Source organism: Dama dama, chromosome 30 (assembly GCF_033118175.1).
Source record: "Dama dama isolate Ldn47 chromosome 30, ASM3311817v1, whole genome shotgun sequence".
NCBI lineage: Eukaryota > Metazoa > Chordata > Mammalia > Artiodactyla > Cervidae > Dama > Dama dama.
The window spans coordinates 76,337,612-76,358,261 of record NC_083710.1 but is presented as its reverse complement, the minus strand read 5'-3'; the positions used below and the strand labels follow the sequence as shown (position 1 = coordinate 76,358,261).

The following is a 20,650-nucleotide window of genomic DNA, read 5'->3' as shown; positions in this document are numbered from 1 at the left end:
GATCATGGCGTGCTACAGCCCATGCGATTGCAAAGAGTCAGGCTCGACTGAAGGACTAACACTCACATGCTCCATCAAATATAATTGACTACACTACAAATTTAATTCTTAAAACAACTGTAAGTGTACTATACAAAATGGGCCCTTAATTTTCAGTGTACCATTCAATGAGTTTTGACAAATGTATATATATCCCTGGGTAATCAACAGCCCAATCAGGATAGAGAACATTTTTTATTATACCCCCAAAGTGTCTTCATGCTCTCTGGCAGCCAGCCCCCCTCCATCCCACTGATTTTTGCAAAGATTTGTGTCTTAACCTTTTTCTGAGCTGCGTGTGAAAGATGAGGATGAATGGCTATTTCTGATCCCAAAATCTAAGGCTGGGGTCAGAGGCTGGCTGCTAGGATGTGGTTCCTCACCCCTTAGAGACTTGGAGGGTGGCGTCTGGGGAACCGGGAAGTGTATCCCCTGGAGGGGTGGACCGGTCTGCCCTCGGGGCCCACGACGAGCTCTCCTCTGGTCCCGCAGGACTCTGGGCGCCCGCTGACCGCGCGCTGGCCGCCTCGCACTTCGCTCCAGGTGGCCGCCCGGGGCGCTGCCATAGCAACGGCCTGGACGCCCAGACCTTAGGCCGCCGCCGCCGGGACCCGGCCTTCTCCCGCTCCCGAAGGGTGGGGCGGCGGCGGCCCGGGAGGCGGCCTGGGCCGGGAAGACAGGACTGCCCCCTCCCCCGATGCCAGCGGAGGCGGCGGATTTGCTTCGGAGCATGGTAAGGGGGCGGGAACCCGGGGATGCCAGCCTGCGGATGCGGCGGGGTGGGATGGGGGGAACGATGGGGGAGTGGCGAGACCCCCAGCTCCCTCCGCCTCCCCCCCGCCTCTGTCTCCTTCCCGCAGCCCTTTCAGAAGCACGTCTACTACCCGCTCGCGGCCGCCGGCGGCCTGGAGGGACCCGACGCCTCCGCAGCGGCCGCGGCGGGCGGGGCCGCCATGGCCTGTGGCCCCCCCGGCGCGTCGTCGGGCCCCCTGCCCTTCTTCCAGTTCCGCCCGCGGCTGGAGAGTGTGGACTGGCGGCGGCTGAGCGCCATCGACGTGGACAAGGTGGCGGGCGCCGTGGACGTGCTCACGTTGCAGGAGAACATCATGAACATCACCTTCTGCAAGCTGGAGGACGAGAAGTGCCCGCACTGCCAGTCGGGGGTGGACCCGGTGCTGCTGAAGCTCATCCGCCTGGCGCAGCTCACCATCGAGTACCTGCTGCACTCGCAGGAGTTTCTCACCTCACAGCTGCACGGCCTGGAGGAGCGGCTGCGCCGGAGCCTGGCTGAAGGCGAGCACAGCAAGAAGCTGCTCACCAAGCAGGCCGGCGAGATCAAGCTGCTCAAGGAAGAATGTAAACGCAGGAAAAAGTTGATCTCCACCCAGCAGCTGATGATCGAGGCCAAAGCCAGCTATTACCAGGTGGGAAGTGCCTTGCGATTGCCCAGTAAAACCCTCAGCGCCTACTGGCTAGGATATTGAGAGTCCTTTCCTATAGCCCTGCCATTTGTGTTTGTTTAAGATTTGTTTAAATCAGGAGAAAGTAGTCTTTAAGCGAAAGAGTACTTTTAACCAACAGATGACATGGCTCATTACCTTGTGCAGACTAACACGGGGTTAATAATTTAACGAGCAGCCTTGTCTGCAGTGCTTTATTGAATTATCTAAAAGCTGGTGGTTCAAGAAGCTGTTTCCTCCTCCTAACAGGTGTAATGAAAAATAAACCAGATAAATAAAACAGCAAATTGCTGTTAAGGTTGGGCCCCAGATGATATGGAATGCTTACATCTTGTGGATTTTTTCCCCCTTCATTTTTAAATTTTGAAATGTTTTAAAATTTACAGGAAGATTGCAAGAACAGTTCAAAGACTTCTTAATACCCTTCAACTAAATTCACCAATTATTAGCATTTGCCACATTGGCTCTGGCAGTGAGTTTCAGAGTCCTAAATATTTCAACATATATATTTTCTAAGAAGAAGAATACTTGCTAGTATAACAACACTGTTTAAAAATTTAAAAATTCTTGTCTTTTTGTTCTTAATCTTCAACTGTTTGTTCTTGAACCCAAGATAAATATTGTCATTTTTGAGTGTAAGGAAGTCAGCGTATGTATCTTTTATGAATTAGGTGGAGAAAGGAAGAATGCTTGATGAAGATATCAAAGTAAGCAATAGACTGACAAGATTGATTCCACACCCTTACATTCCAGTCATTTTGGCTAAATAGGACTGAACAGGCCTTAGTGGATTTAGGAGAGAGTGTGGAGAACTGGGTGTAGGTGCAGAAAACAGTGTGGTTAATTGTGCTTAGGACTGTCCTAATAGGAGCCTTGGGAGAAGTGTATTTAAACTAGGTGAACAGTTGGGAAAGAATCCTGTTAGAAAGTCTTAATGTTTAGCCTTGGGTACACAACCCCTAGGTGAAATCATCAATGATACCTGATATTGATAATTGCCTATTTGTTTCACAAATGCTATTTAAAAACTAAAATTGATGAATAGTGCTGAGATGGTTCTTTAGAAATATATTATCGTAAAATAGAATGGGTTCTGTTTAAAACCTTTAAAGAAAGTACACCTGGCTTTGATATTAAGCAGTGAACCCTTAAAACCTGTAACATAAAAATTTTATGTTTATAAACATTTTTTTGTTCTTTTGGCTGTAATAGAAATAGCGGTTAGTAAATGAAGACTTTAAAATGTTAATGATATATGAGGATAATAAACTAATGGCACACTTCTCTCAAATGAGTGGAACCTGCCAACCCTTTGACCACTCAACAGACTCTCTGAGCGGTAGTGGTAGGTGTATGGTGTGCCCAGGGGGTGATCAAGAAGAGGTAGGAAAGACCACACCACCTTTTCCCACTTAGTGTACGTAGTGCAGGCATTCTCTGCCCTCTGTTAGGTGACTTGCCGTTGTCTCTTGGGGGAGTTGTTGAGCTGTGAGAGCATTTAGGGTGACAACTCCAGAGTTATTCGACTTGGGTTTGAATCCCAGCTGTTCCTGCACAAGTCATTTAGCTTCTAAGCCTTAGTTTCCTCATCTGGAAGACAAGAACCTTAGTAGTAGGATCCCATGAGATAATGCATGCATAGCCTGAGGTGGTTGGTTTAGGTGGTTTAGTCGCTAGGTCGTGTCTGACTCTTGCAACCCCATGGACTCTAGCCCTCCAGTTTCCTCTGTCCTTAGGATTCTCCGGGCAAGAATACTGGAGTGGGTTGCCATTTCCTTCTCCAATAGCATGAGGAAGGCTCAGTAAATAGTATCGGACAAGTGGATGTTGTTGTCTTCAGGGGCTTCTTCATAGTGAGCTGTGGTTACCTGTGATCTATGTCTTTGTGATATAATTATGATGAATAAGTGTAAGACAAAACCTGAATAGGAGAGCATGTAAATAGCACAGTAGGACTGAAGCAGCAAAATCCAGACTGAGAGAAACTCAGCAGGACAAATGTTCATTTTCTTTATCAAGAAAGTTATATCAAGAAAGTTATAAGGAAGAGAGAGCTGGAGGTTCAGCCTATAGACTAGCAGAGAATTAAGAGACAAAACAACTAATTGCAAGATATAACTTTATTTGGGTCCTGATTCAAAACAAAGTGCAAAGGATGTCCCTGGTGGTCCTATGGCTAAGACCCTGTGCTCCCAGTGCAGGGAGCCCAGGTTCTGTCCCTTGTCAGGGAATTAGATTCCACATGCCGCAACTAAGGCCTGGTACAGTCAAATAAATAATAAAAATAAATAATTATTTTAAAAAAAACTGCAAAAATGTTTTCTAAGGCGTGTGAAATATTGGGAAAAAATAAATGGTTGGATATTTGTCAATAATTAAGGAATTTACACATTTTAGAAGGTGGGATGATAATATTATGATCGTGTTAAAAGAAAATCTTTTTGGAGATAGATTCTGAAATATGACAGATGAAATATATAATATTCAGGATTTACTAAGAATAATCCAGGGGAAGGATATAGATGAACAAGTTGATTTTTTTTTTTTTTTTTTTTGCTTAAAAATTATGTTAAAAGGTAGAGAATAGAGATATTGGTAGGACTGGTTTTTTTCAGTAAGTTCATTTTAGGAGGCCAAATATTCCTAAGCTTGTGATCAATGATCTGTTAATACTGAGCTCTGGGGATAAAGTTGTGAAGAAAGAGAAGAGAGTTCAAACTCTCAGGAAGCTGACATTCTAGATCCTAGAGGAACTGGACAGGAGATAAGAAGCAAAGAAAGTAACTAAACCTGACAATACTAAGTGGTGAGATGAACCATGATGAAAACAAGACAGGGCCTGGCAGGGGGCTCATCCAGGAAGATGTCTTAAGGACGTGCAGCACGGCCCCAGCACGGAAGATGCTCCATAAACGACATCTCAGATGTTGGGAAGGAGCCAGACTTTCATGGGAAAGTTTGGGGAAAATTCAGGCGGGGGACTGGCCGATGCAGTGTCTGAAGCTGGCCTGCGTGAGGGACAGGAAGAAGGCTGGCATGGCTGGAGTGTCATGGACAAGTTGGCGCTGGTGGGCTGGGAACCACCTCTGTAACGGGAGCAGCCTCAGGGGTTCCAGAAACCACCATGATGGGCTCCTGAGATGATTTTTACTGACATATGTCCAGTTTGGGATGAACACCCTGGTTGTAAATGTCTTTTTAGTTATGCTTTCAGCATCACTTGCCAGGCTGGTATCTCTTAGGGAAAAGCCCCCAAGAGGGAGTGCTTCAGGCACCCAAGTTTTAATTCAAATTAGGTGGAAGGGCACTTGTTAGAGACACTTGGAGTCATTGCTGTCTCCTTTTCAGTGCCATTTTTGTGACAAGGCCTTTATGAACCAAGCTTTCCTACAAAGTCATATTCAGCGCCGCCACCCTGAAGATTCGCATCTTGGTAAGTAGTGAGCTCTGCCTTCAAAGAGCTATTTTCTTTTAGCCCTATAATAAAGGTACTATTTCTGGTAGCTTTTTCTTTTTTCAGTGAGACATGGTCCAAAGCATCTCTCAATCCTTTTAAAAGAAAGCGTCATAGTCCTTGTTCGAACACTCATTAAGTGAATGTTGATCCCCTGTGATGTGCCGTGTACTGCATTAGGGCTCAAGGATGTAGCCATAAGCAAAACAGACCCTGTCTGGCTCTCTTACATCTTAATAGAGGGGATGGAGGAGTTATATCTAAACAACTGAGTGATGTTTTCAAGTGGCGGCAAGTGCAATGAAGAAAATAAAGTAAGAGAATGGAACTGAGAGTGACTCCTGGTGGTCAGCCAAGGCCTCATTAAGGAGGTGATATGTGATCAGAAACCAGAATGATGACGGGATCCCGGCATGCAGAAAATCTGGGAAATGAAGATCTCAGGCAAAGGGAATTCTCACTGTCAGCAGTGTTTTGGGGGGCAGGGCAGGCTGGTGTTTTGGGGAAACAGATAAAAGTTTGGTGGAGCAGAGTGAGCAGAGGTGGGCTAGGAAGGGGCCAGGTCACGTAGGGCCTCAAATGCCCTGGGTAGGAATGTGGGCGATTTAATCAGCATAATGAGAAGCCACTGGAGGATCTTAAGTTGGAGGAGTGGGGACATGATGTAATTTGGACTGGTATTTTTATATTTTTTTGGCTGAGCCACTCAGCTTATGGGATCTTAGTTCCCTGACCAGGGATCCAAAGCATTGCCAGTGAAAGCACTAATCCTAACCATGGGATGGCCGTGGAATCCCCTCCAATTTGTACCTTTACACGACCCATCTAGTAGTGGGTAGGGGACAGACGGTAGGGACGCAGGTGGAAGCAGGTTGAAGCGTGAGGAGGCTGCAACAGGTAGCCCAAGGGAGGGAAGGTGGCAGCCGGACCAGGACGGGAGGTGGGAAAAGTGGAGATGGAGAGGATTTATCCTGGACGCAGAGCCCAGAGATGTGACTCCACGTGGGAACAGGAGATGAAGTAAAGATGATCCTGGGCTTCTGTCCTGTACAAATGGGTGAATGGTTATCATGTTTACTGAGGGGAGGACCAGAAGGGGAGCACATTGAGGGAGGAAGAAGGATGGGGAATTTGGGTGGGTCGTGGGTACACTCAAGTCACACATACAGTGGCCATGCACGTGGGGATGCTGGAGGTCGAGGTAGAGGCCCAGGCTGGAGATAAAAACCTGGGAGTCGTTAGCAGAACTGGGCTGGATGAGGTCACTTAAAAAGAGAAGGCAACTCAGGGCCAGCCCCACACTAGGAGCCCAGGAGGAGCAGCTGACAGGGAGAAATTACAGTGATGGAGGCAGGAGGGAAGTGGAGAGTGTGTTGTCATGGAAACCAAGGGGCATGAGGGTTTTAAGAAGGAGACAGTGACCCCCAATGATCTTGAGGCACAGAGTAAGATGAAGACCGACAAGTGACCATTGTTTTCCCAATGGCCATTGGTGGCCTTAACATAGCGGCAGCGAACTACTGGGGACAAAAGCTTGACTGGAGTGAGCTGAGCTGAGGATCCGGCAAGGAAGTGGTCATGTCGATTACAGCCATTTATTTCAGTAGTTTGCTGGGAGAGAAAGCAGGGACAGGAGGCAGTATCTGGAGGGAAAGGGGGACCAAGGGAAGATTATTGTCTCATTTGCAGTGGGAGATAGTAAGATGTGTTTGGGTGCCAGTGTGAATTAACCAGTGCCTAGAAGGGCTAATTGAAGGAGCAGAAGGTGGGAGGGGTTCTGTGGCTTGCAAGGAACCAGGTTTGCGACTAATATAAATGTTATCAGAAGCAAAGAATGCAAGGCCTGTTTCTCCATGAGCAGAGCAATTCTACAGATTGCTACAGTAACCCATGGAAATGCTCATTACGATCTAAATGTTTTTGGTACCTGGACGTTTATACTTCTAGCTTGTTACTCACTACCTATATCTGCTTTTCCCTCCCTTTTGGGTCAGCCTGTTTCCATTTCTGCCTATTTCTGATAGATTTATTTAGGAAACAGCTGAGCTTTGTATAAACAATATGAATAGCATAAAATTACACTTATAAGCCATGAACCGTGGATACAGTTTAACAGTATATTGGAGAAATTGGGAAGATTAAATATTTTTTAAAATTAACCTATCATTCTTCAGTGTGAAACTGACCTTCTTTCTCTTCTGTTTCAGTATCTTATTCTATCTCATACTCGTTTCAGAGAGTATTTCAGACTCTGAAATGAGTATTATTTCTTCAGGTCATCTTTGAGATTCTGACTTTCTACTTTGGTTTCCATACCTTTCATGTCTACACTCACAGACACATGTATATCCATTCAGTCATGTGTACATCTGCATGTAAGTACATGAACATAAGTGTTCTTCCCTTCACTTGTTGCTTCCTTTTACAACTTCTCAGTAGTTCATTTTTGCCCTGTGGACGGGTTGTGGCCCAAGTTTGCATTTTGAGTGCCAGCCTCTGCTTGTCTGAGCACTGATGAGGTGTTCAGGAGAGTTCCGTGGGAGCCAGAAAGATGGCGACCGTAGAGATTTCAATATTGTGGTACCTGCGGTCGAAGCTGTTGATTTCCTTTCTCTGATTGAGACAGGCGTCTTGAAGAAGAGCCCAGGATTATTCCTTTGCTCCCTGAATGGGCTCTCACTCTGCCTCTGCAGGGTTAATCCAACCTCAACCCAGTGGCTGAAAGAATCTGCTTAAAAATAATTCTGTGCCCAATGATGCAAAGGGCTGAAAATGCATAGTAAAGTTGGCTCGTGCAGCATGAAAAAGAGTAAAGTCCCAAGAAAAAGCAGTTTCCTTTGTCTTTATCTTATTAGTAGCACTGTACCCCGTTAAGTTTTCCGATGGGTTTCGAAGAGATGGTATTTTAACGATATTTCTGTTGCAGCAGAGTATAAGACAAGGGCGCAGACGGACAAGCTCCAAAGTGAGATCGACATGTTGAAGGAGCAGCTGCAGCTCACCAAGTCTCAGCTCGAGGCTGCACAGCTCGCCCATGCAGTCAGGTTCTCTAAGGTATGATGCTGAATTCTGAAGCACTGATGTGCTGGGAAGGACTGGGGTTCATTCCTTTTAAATGTTGGGTAGAGTTCACCAGTGAAACCATCAGGTCTTGAGCCTTTCTTTGTTGGTAGTTTCTTTTGATTTCTGGTTCAATCTCTTTACTCCTTATTGGTCTGTTCAGATTTTCTGTTTCTTCATGATTCACTCTTGGCAGATTGTATAGTCTCTAGGAATCTTTGAGACTTTGGACCTCTGTGTTTATACTTTAAGGGATGTAAGGACAAAAGGATGCTGTGTGCTGCCTTTGGTTTGGGAAAATCATTGTGTACAGACCTGCCTTTATATGCAGTGTTTTTTGCAGCAAAACAAACCAAAGAAAGGCCTAACTGAAATCTGCAAGTCTCACTGACCCATGTGAGGAGAAGCTGTGCCCATTTATTTAAAATTCTGCAGGCTTGCTTCATGTCAGAACTTTTAAAACCATGTGTTAAATCAATTTCAGGAATATGAAATGCAGAAAACAAAAGAGGAAGAATTTCTGAAGTTATTTGATAGATGGAAAGAAGAAGAAAAGGAGAAACTAGTTGATGAAATGGAAAAAGTCAAGGAAATGTTTATGAAGGAGTTTAAAGAACTGACTTCTAAGAACTCAGCATTAGAATATGTGAGTATTAAACCTAGGAGTCCTCATAGCATTGACAGAGTTGTGGCTTTTAGAGGTGGCGGAACAGTGGCAATATGGCCCTCAGACCCACAAGTTCCTTTATCGTGCCCTGGCCCAGACTCCCATCCTCCCTGAGAGTCTAGGGAGCTCGGGCATAGGGAAGACAGAGCAAGTCCTTCAGAGCGGGAGCTCTGGCCCCAAACCCCAGTCAGAACACTTGGCACATTTGGGTCAGATCAGAGAAGGGCCCTCTTGCTTAACTCTTTAGGTTCCGATAGCCTGAAACCATAACCCCTTCCCCAAGTTTTGGAGCTTTCCAAAGTTCCAAAGGAACTTTCTACAAAGACTGACACAGATCCCCAGCGTGGCAGAAAGAAGCTGACCCAGAAAGACAGGCCTGTTTAGTCTGAGTGAGTGGGTGAGCCGGGATGTGATTAAATGTAGCCCCTCCCGCTTTCCTGTGGGAGTGGCCTTGGTAACAGGGAAGCAAAGGAGACCAGGGAAGATTCTTGAGCTCCCTCTAGGGGCAACATGTTTTATAAACTGAAATAGAGGGGTAGTTTGGGAAAACTGCAAAGATCCTTCTCTAAAACGCCCTGAACCCTCTCATCAGTTCAGTTCAGTTGCTCAGTCATGTCCAACTCTTTGCGACCCCATGAATCAGAGCACGCCAGGCCTCCCTGTCCATCACCAACTCCTGGAGTTTACTCAAACTCATGTCCATCGAGTTGGTGATGCGATCCAGCCATCTCATCCTCTGTCGTCCCCTTCTCCTCCTGCCCCCATTCCCTCCCAGCATCAGGGTCTTTTCCAGTGAGTCAACTCTTCACGTGAGGTGGCCAAAGTATTGGAGTTTCAGCCTCAGCGTCAGTCCTTCCAATGAACACCCAGGACTGATCTCCTTTAGGATGAACTGGTTGGATCTCCTTGCAGTCCAAGGGACTCTCAAGAATCCTCTCATAGGGATGGGCAAACTATGACTTGGGACCCAAATCTAGCAAACCACCTGATTTTGTATGGTCCTTGATCTAAGAAAGGTTTTCACACTTGAAAGTGGTTGAACAAAGTCAGAAGAAAAGATATTTCATGACATGAAAATGGCATAAATTGACCTCCTGGTGTGTCTGCAAGAGAGTATTTTGGAATACAACTGTGTTGTTTCCTCTACACTTTCTCAATGGAACTTTTGTACTGCTGCCACGGAGTTGAGTCGCTGTGACCAAGACCTTACATGTCTCCAAAGTCAAATACTATCTGGCTCTTCACAGAAAAAGTTTGCCAGCTGCTGTCGTATCTTTATAAAGCAAATGTGGCCCAGGGTTAGTTAGCAATTGGTGACAGTGAAATGGGTGTTCATTAGACTGTCCTTTCAACTTTTCCATAAGCTGTAATTTGCAGATAAAAAGTTGAGGGGAAGTTAACGTGGGGGTGGCTCATTGTGTCTTCTGTAGGGCTTCCTTCAGGCAACTCCCTGTTGGTTCAGGCGTCCCCACATCACCGCCCTTGGGTCTGAGCATCAGAGCTCTTGGACAGTTGTTGTTCAGTTGCTCAGTCGTGTCCGACTCTGCGACACCATGGACTGCAGCATGCCAGGCTTCCCTGTCCTGCACCATCTCCTGGAGTTTGCTCAAACTCGGAGTCAGTGATGCCCTCCAACCATCTCATCCTCTGTCGCCCCCTTCTGGCCTCCTCATTGAATCACCCGGTCAATCAACTGCACCCGATTCCTGTTTCTGGCAACTGTTACCTGCCCATCGCCCATCAAGATTAGGAAATTAGGTTTTCCTTTCCCTTTTTCACCCTGTACATGTTCTTTTGTTGGAAGGAGTAAAACAGGAAAGCCACCGTGAAGAGAAGCGCAATGAGTGTCTTGTAGGATAGTCAGATTTAATATGTGGCTACAGGGTACCCAATTTTGTCCTCTGTTTCAGTCTTTATTTCTTAATTAAAAATTAAAAAAAATTTTTTTAGCTATGCTGGGTCTTCGCTGCTCTGCAGGCTTTTCTCTAGCTGGGGAGAGCTGTGGCTCCGCTCTAGTTGTGAAGCTCAAGCTTCTCATTGCACTGGTTTCTCTTGTTGCAGAGCCTGGACTCTAAGACACGCCAGCTTTGGTAGCTGTGGCCTGTGGGCTCAGTAGTTGTGGCTCCCAGGCTCTGGAGCACGGGCTCAATAGTTGTGGTGTATGGGCTTAGTTGCTCCACGGCATGTGGGATCTTCACGGATCAGGGATCGAACCCACGTCTCCTGCATTGGCAGGCGGATTCTTTACCACTGAGCCACCAGGGAGGCCCTCTGTTTCAGCCTTATAGAAATATGAACATTTTTACCAGTGATTTTCACTTTTATTTTATAGCAATTGTCAGAAATCCAGAAGTCTAATATGCAGATCAAGTCTAACATAGGCACGCTAAAAGATGCACATGAGTTTAAAGAAGAACGTCCACAGCATCCCCAGGATTTCCAAAATGTGATGCAGCTACTTGACAATCAGGTATGAAGAAGTGGGTGACTACTGATTTTTCTTGGTGAAGTAATTTATAGGAGGCATCATCTAAGAAAAAGTGTCTCTTTCAGTGATGGTGACAGCGACTAATTCTTTTTTTCTTGTCTCCTATTGCATGTGTAATTCATAATAGATGTTCATTAGATACTTCAGTTCAGTTCAGTCACTCAGTCATGTCCGATTCTTTGCAACCCCATGGACTGCAGCATGCCAGGCTTCCCTGTCCATCACCAACTCCCAGAGCACACTCAGACTCATGTCCATCGAATCAGTGATGCCATCCAACCATCTCATCCTCTGTTGTCTCCTTCTCCTCCTGCCCTCAATCTTTCCCAGCATCAGGGTCTTTTCAAATGAGTCAGTTCTTCACATCAGGTGGCCAAAGTATTGGAGTTTCAGCTTCAGCATCAGTCCTTCCAATGATTATTCAGGGCTGATTTGCTTTAGGGTGGACTGGTTGGATCTCCCTGCAGTCCAAGGGACTCTCAAGAGTCTTCTCCAACACCACAGTTCAAAAGCATCAATTCTTTGGCACTCAGCTTTCTTTATTAGATACTTACTGATTGACTAATAGATGTGGATACAGAACATTTGGCAAAGTTGTTTAATTTTTCCTCGAATGATATCTGTTTGAATTAATTCATATTACCTTAGTAGTTATTTTTTGTGTTTCAGATATAGGCCCACTTTCAAAAGGCATAGAAAGGCATTTTGAAGCACAGACTATTTTTTCAGAGCTTACATAGTGGCACTGGTAAACTGATGATCTTTTACATGTATCAGGTAAATTATAGTCATCTGGAAGTGAACCTCAGTAATCAGTACGGGCTTCATCCTGCCTCTTTTGGACACACTGATTTAGGAGAATTTTTTTTTTAGCCAGAAAACATAGAGATTAAAGCTTATGAATTCATGATTTTTTTCAAAAAGCAGTATTATATCATTTTAAAAAATGTGTTTTTCAAGGACCTATTGTATAACACATGGAACTGCTCAATGTTATGTGGCAGCCTGGATGGGACGGGGTCTGGGGGAAAATGGATACATGTATGTGAATGGTTGAGTCCCTTCGCTGCTCCCCTGAAACTATCACAACATTGTTAAACGGTTCTGCGTGTGTGTGCTAAGTCATTTTAGTCGTGTCCGGCTCTGTGTGACCCCCCTGGACTGTAGCCCGCCAGGCTCCTCTGTCCATGGGGATTCTCCAGGCAAGAATACTGGAATGAATTGCCATGCCCTCCTCCAGGGGATCTTCCCGACCAAAGGCTCAAACCCGCATCCATTTTGTCATTGGTAGGCAGGTTCTTTACCACTAGTGCCAGCTGGGAAGCCCAATCAGCTATACCCCAAGACAAAATAAAAAATTTTAAAAAAAGTAAATGTGTTTGTGAATATGGACTACAACCACAGCTTCTTGTTTTGCCTCTCTCCCCCAAATCTACCTTCTGCATTGTAGCCAGGCTGACCATATCACCACCCTGCTTAAAATCCTTCCGTCACTCCCCGTTTTTCACAGAACAAACTCTAGAACCATTAACCAGCATTCAGAGTCCCTGGGCATCCGGTCCTGCTGTCTCCCACCGTTCTTGGCTTTACCTCAACACACCAACAGCGCCTAAAAGCTCCTGGTTCCAGCTTTCTTTGTCATGTACCTCCTAGTTTTTCAGACTCCGTCACTTACTCAGCTGGAATGGCATCTCTTCTGGAAAGTTCTCCCGGGCCTCTGGGTTAATGCATGCCACAGTCCTCCAAGCTGGACCTGATCACGTGCACATCATGTGGGAACCTTCCATTGTTATGTTCCCCTCCCTCCCACCCCCACCCAACCCTGGGCAGGGCAGGACCTGCCTCTGAGCCCTCTACCAGCCTGATGGCTCTAGTGGTGAAGAACCCACCTGCCAATGCAGGAGACATAAGAGATGTTGGTTCAATCCCTGGGTTGGGAAGATCCCCTGCAGGAGGGCATGGCCACCCACGCCAGTATTCTTGCCTCGGAAATCCCATGGACAAAGGAGCCTGGAAGGCTACAGTCCAGGGGGTCGCAGAGTTGGACACGACTGTTGTGATTTAGCATGCACGCACACAGCCTGCCGCAGCTGCCCAATGAGGTGCAGGTACACGGTAGGGAATCAGGAATTGGGTCCGATGGTTGCTCCCAGCAGGCTGCTGTCTCATTAACTGAGGGACTCAGTTATGAAACTCTCAGGTGCCCCCTGAATTTCTTTTGTCTGAGGCCTTCCTGTGAGCTCTGTCAGTTCATAACCCATAGACTCAGAAACTGTGACATTTCCTTTTGACTTCTTAGGTTGGCAGGCTAACACCTGTTTTTTAAATGAAGTTTTATTGAAACACAGGGCTTTCCTGATGGCTCAGACGGTAAAGAATCTGCCTGCAATGTGGGAGACCTGGGTTCAATACCTGAGTTGGGAAGATCCCCAGGAGGAGGGCATGGCAACCCACTCCAGTAATTCTTGCCTGGAGAATCCCCATGGACAGAGGAACCTGGCTGACTACAGTCCATGGAGTTGCAAAGAGTCGGACTGGACTGAACACCTAAGCACTAAAATGCAGCCTTGCTACTACGTATCATCTGCGGCTGTTCATTCACGTATTACTTATGGCTGTTCTCCCATTTCTAGTAGTAGTTACTGAGTCATCTGGCCCCCAGAGTCTAACATATTTTCTATTAGCCCCTTAATAGAAAATATTTGCTGACCCCTGCCTTAGCGTGAAAGATGAAAACCAAGTGCAAGTGTGATTAAACATTTCTGACTGTATTCATCTTTAAAAACGGCTGCTAAAATGTTACCCAAATAGTTGGGTTTCCTAGATACTCACTGAAAAAGAAGCTTTCATTCTGAGTAGATGTCATTATTCATGAGTGCATGCTAAGTGGCTTCAGTCATGTCTGACTCTTTGCAAGCCTATTGACATAGCCCTCCAGGCTCCTCTGTCCATGGAATTTTCCAGGCAGGAATATTGGAGTGGGTTGTCATGCCCTCCTCCAGGGGATCTTCCCCACCCAGGATCAAACCCGCGTCGCTTATTTCTCCTGCATTGGTAGGCAGGTTCTTTACCACTAGTGACACCTGGGAAGCCCGTCATTATTACAGTTGTACCTGAATTCCTCCCGTTTTACCGTTTTGCAGGAAAGCAAGTGGACAGCGCGTGTTCAGGCTCTTCATCAAGAGCACAAGAAAGAAAAGAGCCGGGTAAGATTAAGAAATGAATGGCCTGTAAAACGTGGGTTTTTCCGAAAAGAGTATTTGCTCTTCTTTATAATAAAGATAATGTTTGTCCACTGAAAACAATTTGTAGAGAAATGTATACCAAAAATTTAAATTATTTATAATTCCAACACCAAAGATAACCAGTGCTTCTGCACTGTTATAATTTCTTCAGTCTTTTTGATGCTGTAAATGTGCTTCTATAGGTATAGAAACCCATACATATAATTTGTCTCACAGTTTTATTTTATTTTATTTTTTTTTAAATTATTATTTATTATTTGGCTGCACTGGGTCTTCATTGCAGCGTGTGGGATCTATAGTTGCAACATGTGGAATCTAGTTCCCTGACCAGGGATTGAACCCAGACTCCCTGCATGAGAAGTGCGGATCCTTAGCCACTGGACCACCAGGGAAGTCCTGTCTCACAGTTTTAAAATTATGCTTTATATCTATAACTTTATACATTTTAATTTAATATATCATAAACATTTTCCTATGTTTTAAAATATTCTTCAAAATTGTAATTTTTTTTTAATGACTCCATGATGATCTTATGGATGTAGGATCAGTTATTTAATCTCTTCTTCATTGCTGAATGCATATTTCTAATTTTTCTACATTACAGAGTGGCAATCTAAGCTTTGAATACAGGCCAACCTTGTTTTATGGCACTTTGCAGATAATTGTGTTTTTTATAAATTGAAGGTTTGTGGCAATCCTGCATTGTCAGATGATACATTTTTTAGCAATGAAGTATTTTTAATTAACATACGTACATTTTTAAGACATAATGTTATTGCACACTTAAGAGGCCACAGTATAGTGTAACATAACTTTCACATGCAGTAGGATACTAAAAAATTCATGCGACTCATTTTATTGCAATTTGGCTCTATTGCTATGATCTGGAACTTAATCCATAGTATCTCTAGGTCTACCTATAAAAACGAGGATCATTCATGTTAAAGTCACTTTTTAAGTCATTTTAATGAAAACAAAAATTAATTGTAACACCTGCTAGGTACATCAGAAATTTAGCTAAAATGCTTTTATAATAGTGCAAAAATGTAGATTTATTTGTGATTTTAAGATAGGAAAAACATGTTTATTTTTTCACTTTAAATTGTATGTGTTTTGTAGCCCTTTGTATCCCCTTCTAGGTGAACAGCATAGACTGGGTGGCTTATAAACAACAGAAACTTATTTCTCATGGTTCTGTTGCTCCAGCAATTGGACAGAGAGTTTGTTAAAGGGGAGTAGTGGCTGGGCTATGAGTAGATATAACGCCCAATTCATTTCTCCAACCTAAGTCACCCTTCTGAGCTCTAGACAAGATAACCATCTTGGTACTCGGCATCTGCACAGCTTCTTAAATGTGATGTGTCTAATATGAGGTCCTTGGGTTTGTTCCCAGACATCTTTTTTTTTTTTTTTTTTGGTTGATGGCATCCTTGTCCACTCAGATGCAGACATTGATTCCCATCTCCTCTTCAACTCCCAGTTCCGTGTTCTTCTGGACATTTCTATGGCTTCCATTGCTTCTCCACTGAGCTCCCAGCATTTCTAAAAGGGCCCCCTATCCAGTCTCCCAGTTCCAGCCTTCCTCTCTTGTAATCTACTCTCTGCAGAGCAGACAGAAGAACCTGGCTGCTCAGCTTATCCTGATCCTCTCTCTCAACCTACTATTTTAGCTATGATGGCCTTCTAGTAATTTATAGAACACGCAGTATGCAGCCTTTTTCTCCTTGTACACGTGGTTTTTTGCTTCTGGAAGGTCCTTCCCCTTGCTCCTTATACAGTGGGCTCCTTCCCCTCTGATTTAGTTTTCTCTGAAAGTGCAAGTGTTAGTCACTCAATCATGTCCACCTCTTTGTGATCCCATGGACTGTAGCCCACCAGGCTCCTCTGTCCATGGAATTCTCCAGGCAAGAGTACTGGAGTGGGTTGCCATTTCCCCCTTGTCCAGGAGATCTTCCCGGCCCAGGGATCAAACCCGGGTCTCCTGCATTGCAGGCAGAGTCTTTACTGCCTGAGCCACCAGGGAAGCCCTAGTTTTCTCTTCTGTGTTGCAAATGACCACAGATTTAGTATGTCACAGTTTCCATGGGGTAGGAGTTTAGGCACGGCTTAGCTGGGTCTTCTGCTCAGGGTTTCAGGAGCTGCATTGGAGGTGTCAGCCGAGCTGTCTCCTCTGGGGCTCTGGGGCCTCTCTGAAGCCTGTTCAGATGGTTGGCGATGTGCAGTTCCCCACGGTCAGCCGTGGGAGTGAGGGTGGAGTGAGACTCAGCTCTGCAGTTCACAACCTGACTGTGACTTCTTCAAGGCCAATAGCAGAGCATCACTCCTGCCTTCATTCTCCTCCTTTAGACACCTGAAGTCACATCAGACCAGTCCATCCAGGGAAGCGATCCTTTCCCTTTATTATTCTCATCACTTCACAAGTGTAACTCTGATCACTATTTTAAGTAGTTTACTTGTTTATTGTCTGTCTCTCCAGCCAGATCATTAGCCTTTCAAGGGAAGGACTTTATCTGTTTACTCCTCCACTGTATTCCCAGAATCTAATAATGTGCCTAAAATGTGGTTGTTGTTGTTTAGTTGCTCAGTAGTGTTTGACTCTTTGAGGCCCCATGGACTGCAGCACGCCAGGCTTCCCTGTCCTTCACCATCTCCCAGACTTTGCTCAAACTCACGTCCATTGAGTCAGTGATGCCATCCAACCATCTCACCCTTTGTCGTCCCCTTCTTCTCCTGCCCTCACTCTTTCCCAGCATCAGGGTCTTTTCCAATGAGTCGGCTCTTTGCATCAGGTGGCCAAAGTATTGGAGCTTCAGCTTCAGCAGCAGTCCTTCCAATGAATATTCAGGGTTGATTTCCTTTAGGATTGACTGGTTTGATCTCCCGGCAGTCCAAGGAACTCTGAAGAGTCTTCTCCAGCACCACAGTTTGAAAGCATCAGTTCTTCGGTGCTTACTAAATATTTGCTGAATGAATGCAGAAGGTTGATAGGTGGCCAACATGGGGATCACTCAGCCATTTTTTTTTTTTTTTTTGTGGAGAGAGAGAGATGCTGATTGTAGGGGCAGAAGAGCAGGGTGGAAAGTGCTGTCTGTTAGTGTGAGCATGATATTTGAACCCAGGTCCTCTTAACCTCAGGTCCCTGCTTGTCTGCCCCACTGCCTTGCTCGCCTGTCATTCTGAGGCACTTAGCCAGCAGGGGAGGGGAACAACCAGTGGCAACTTAGAGCAGTTGCTTTTCTGTAAGAACCCCGAATCTTTCCTTTGAGATGCTCTAAGGCAGCAGTTCCTAACCAGGGACTGATTGCCCTTCAGGATGACCCAAGACTCTTCTAAAATGCACCTGCCCAACTCCACTCCCTAAGTGTCTGATTTGGCAGGTAAGTCTGGGACATGCAGAGTTTGCAAAAAAAAACACACCAATAACGACAGCAGCAGACCCCCAGATCATTGTGTTTTGGATCCATGCTTTGAATCAGCTCTTACGATTTGAAGTCCTACTTTTATTCTTCAAGGCATCTTTAGTGCGCGGCGGTTTAGGGACAGAATTCAGGTTTCCTTTTTAATAGCAGGGGATTTTAGTCCTTGCTCCTTTAATTCCCTTGCATTCCAGGCAGCTGTGGGAATTTCAGTGGCTTTCTGGCTAGACTGCTCTGTAAGCTTGTAGAGGTTTCCACTTGGCCACTGCAGCTGGTGACCGAGAGGCAGGGGAAGCCTGGTTCTGAGGGAGGCGCCTCACCCCATGTGCTGGGAGCCTGGGGTTTTGGTGCGGCCACCAGGCTACGCTGCTTCCTTGTCTGTTGGCTTTGCTTGTTCCGAAGCTCCTTGCTTTTCCCTTCATCCCTCTTAAACCCCAGCAGAGGGGCAAATTCCCTCAGGTTTAGTAATCTGTGCCTGAGACCTGACTATCAATTATTCCACATGATTGGTGCCTACTGTTCCTACAATGCACATATTGTATTTCTCTGTTTACGGGAAGTTGCGTTTGCCAACTTTTTATTGCTTTACCTAAATTCTTGGCAGTCTTTTTTTTTTTTTTTTGGTTTGGTTTTTAAATAACAGTGGTAGGAGTTCAAAGGGAACCACAGGTAAACGGTGGCATGCCCTTTTCCACCCAACAGAAGACTCTTAGAGCTCAGGAGGTTGTGGAATGGTCACATGGTGAAAGGACAGCAAGATGGGGTGATATGGCTGGTAGAGAAAAAAATGTAAAACTCACAATGGTAGAAAGTCACAAGAGGTGAACTCTAGGACTTCCCTGGTGGTACAGTGGATAAGAATATGCCCGCCAATGCAGGGGACACAGGTTCGATCCCTGGTCCAGGACGACTTCACGTGCCACAGGGCAACTAAGTCCGTGCACCTGCACCCTAGGGCCCGAGAGCCACAACTACTGAAGCCCCCGTGCCTAAAGCCCGTGGTCCACAACTGGAGAAAATACTGAAATGAGAAACCCAGGCACTGCAACGAAGCGCAGCCCCTGCTCGCCCCAACTAGAGAAAGCCCTCATGCAGCAATGAAGACCCACTGCAACCAAAAATTAATGAATCAATGAATTAAAAAAAGAAAAGAAATGAGCTCCAGGGCCACCAGCTTTTTGAAATAACTTCTGGCTATTCCCTATGTTAGACTAGCACGTTCCTCTCTCAGCAGACTCTTTTCTGTACCTTCTTGGTCAGGTCTTAATTCCAATATTAAAAGGATGCCATCCCATCATTTTTCTTGTGTCCTCCTTCTTTTTGGGTCCTGCAATGAGTCCCCATATTGTTGATCCTAAACCTCTCCCCAGACCCCTGGACATTTTTATTGGTTTCTCCTTCTACTTTCCCACTCAGGATTTCCCAGACTATTTGGTGTTGGGGGGGGGAACACTCTTACAGTGGTTTCTGAAAATGTGGGGAAGGTTCTTGACAGTGTTCTCCTGTCATTGAGATTGTTAGCATCCATTGGGATATGTAAGGTTTCTCTTTTAGTCTTTATTCAGGAAACCTTTGTAACTTGGTTCAACCTATTGTTTGTCCGGCCCCATATGAGCACATAGCCCTTCAGAGGGAAGACCCTGCTATGTATTGATGGAGAGCTTTAACTTTTTGTTGTTGTTTTTGTTATGTGTCTGTTAAATGTAAACTAGATTATTTTTAGAGTAGTTTTAGGTTCACAGAAACATTGAAGAGGAAATGCACAGAGTTCCCAAACACCCCGCCCCCCACACCCCTGCCATGTACAGCCTCCTGCATCATCAACACCCTGTACCAGAGAGATACATTTGTTACAACTGATGAATCTATATTGATATGTCATTATCCCCCAAAGCCCACCATTTATTTTAGGGTTCACTTTTGTTCACTCTTGTGGATAGGGCTTCCCAGGTGGTGCATCGGTAAAGAATCTGTCTGCCAATGCAGGAGATGCAGGAGACAGGGGTTCAATTCCTGGGTCAGGAAGATCCCTTGGAGGAGGAAATGGCAGCCCGATCCAGTATGCTTTCCTGGGAAATCCCAAGGACAGAGGAGCCTGGCGGGTTACAGTCCATAGGCTCACAAAGAGTCAAACAAGACAGAGCAGCTGAGCATGCGCCCATGATTTCTTAACACATCTCATGACACAGACACTAATTTTGAGAGTGTGGACTTGGAAGACAGGAAAGCTGAGGTCTGGGCTCTTCCCTCCTCCAGCTGTCTGCATGTGGGTCAGCTACTTACCTCTCTAGACCTGAGTTTCCCCGTCTGAACGGAGGAGTCAAAACACGTATCCATGATGCTGTGGTGTAGATTCAACAAGATGTGCTTAATGCAACCTCTAAAACGTGTTGAGTGTTTGTTTAAAAAACAAACAAACAGACCTCTCCAGTTAGGAAATGCTGCTCCAGGATGTCTCTGTGCTCCTCTGAGCACAGTTACCCGCCTTTTCTGACCTGCACGTCCCTGTCTCCATTCCCAGGCCACAGGCTTTAACGTCCTTCTTGCCATTTACCAAGGGTTTTTTCTCCTCTGTTTAAGCAACATCTGAAATTGCTTTAAGAATGTTTCCTTGAATTTTTGAAATCGAATTCTTCTTGTATTCTTTTTTAAAAATATAGTTAATTAATTCATTAATTAGGCTGCACTGGGTCTTAGTTGCAGCATACAGGATCTTAGTTGCGGCCTGTGGGATCTAGTTACCTGACCAGGGATCAAACCCAGGTCGCCTGCATTGGGAGCACGATTCTTAGCTTTGACCACCAGGAAAGTTCCTTTTCTT

At 45.4% G+C, this 20,650-nt stretch overlaps 1 protein-coding gene across 3 annotated transcripts in view; it reads left to right on the top strand.

The window, feature by feature from the left end:
- The first annotated feature begins 721 nt into the window (after positions 1-721).
- The window catches only part of DZIP1 (DAZ interacting zinc finger protein 1), a 46,194-nt gene continuing 26,265 nt past the window's right edge, over positions 722-20,650 (top strand). For 2 of the 3 annotated variants that reach the window (XM_061133799.1, XM_061133797.1), the window contains exons 1-7: positions 722-772; positions 900-1,463; positions 4,848-4,932; positions 7,880-8,007; positions 8,498-8,659; positions 11,013-11,150; positions 14,312-14,374. In XM_061133799.1, coding sequence (XP_060989782.1) covers positions 737-772; positions 900-1,463; positions 4,848-4,932; positions 7,880-8,007; positions 8,498-8,659; positions 11,013-11,150; positions 14,312-14,374 — 1,176 coding nt within the window. In that variant the 5' untranslated portion in view covers positions 722-736. The remainder of the gene's footprint in view (positions 773-899; positions 1,464-4,847; positions 4,933-7,879; positions 8,008-8,497; positions 8,660-11,012; positions 11,151-14,311; positions 14,375-20,650) is intronic. The other variant, XM_061133798.1, reaches the window with a different exon arrangement.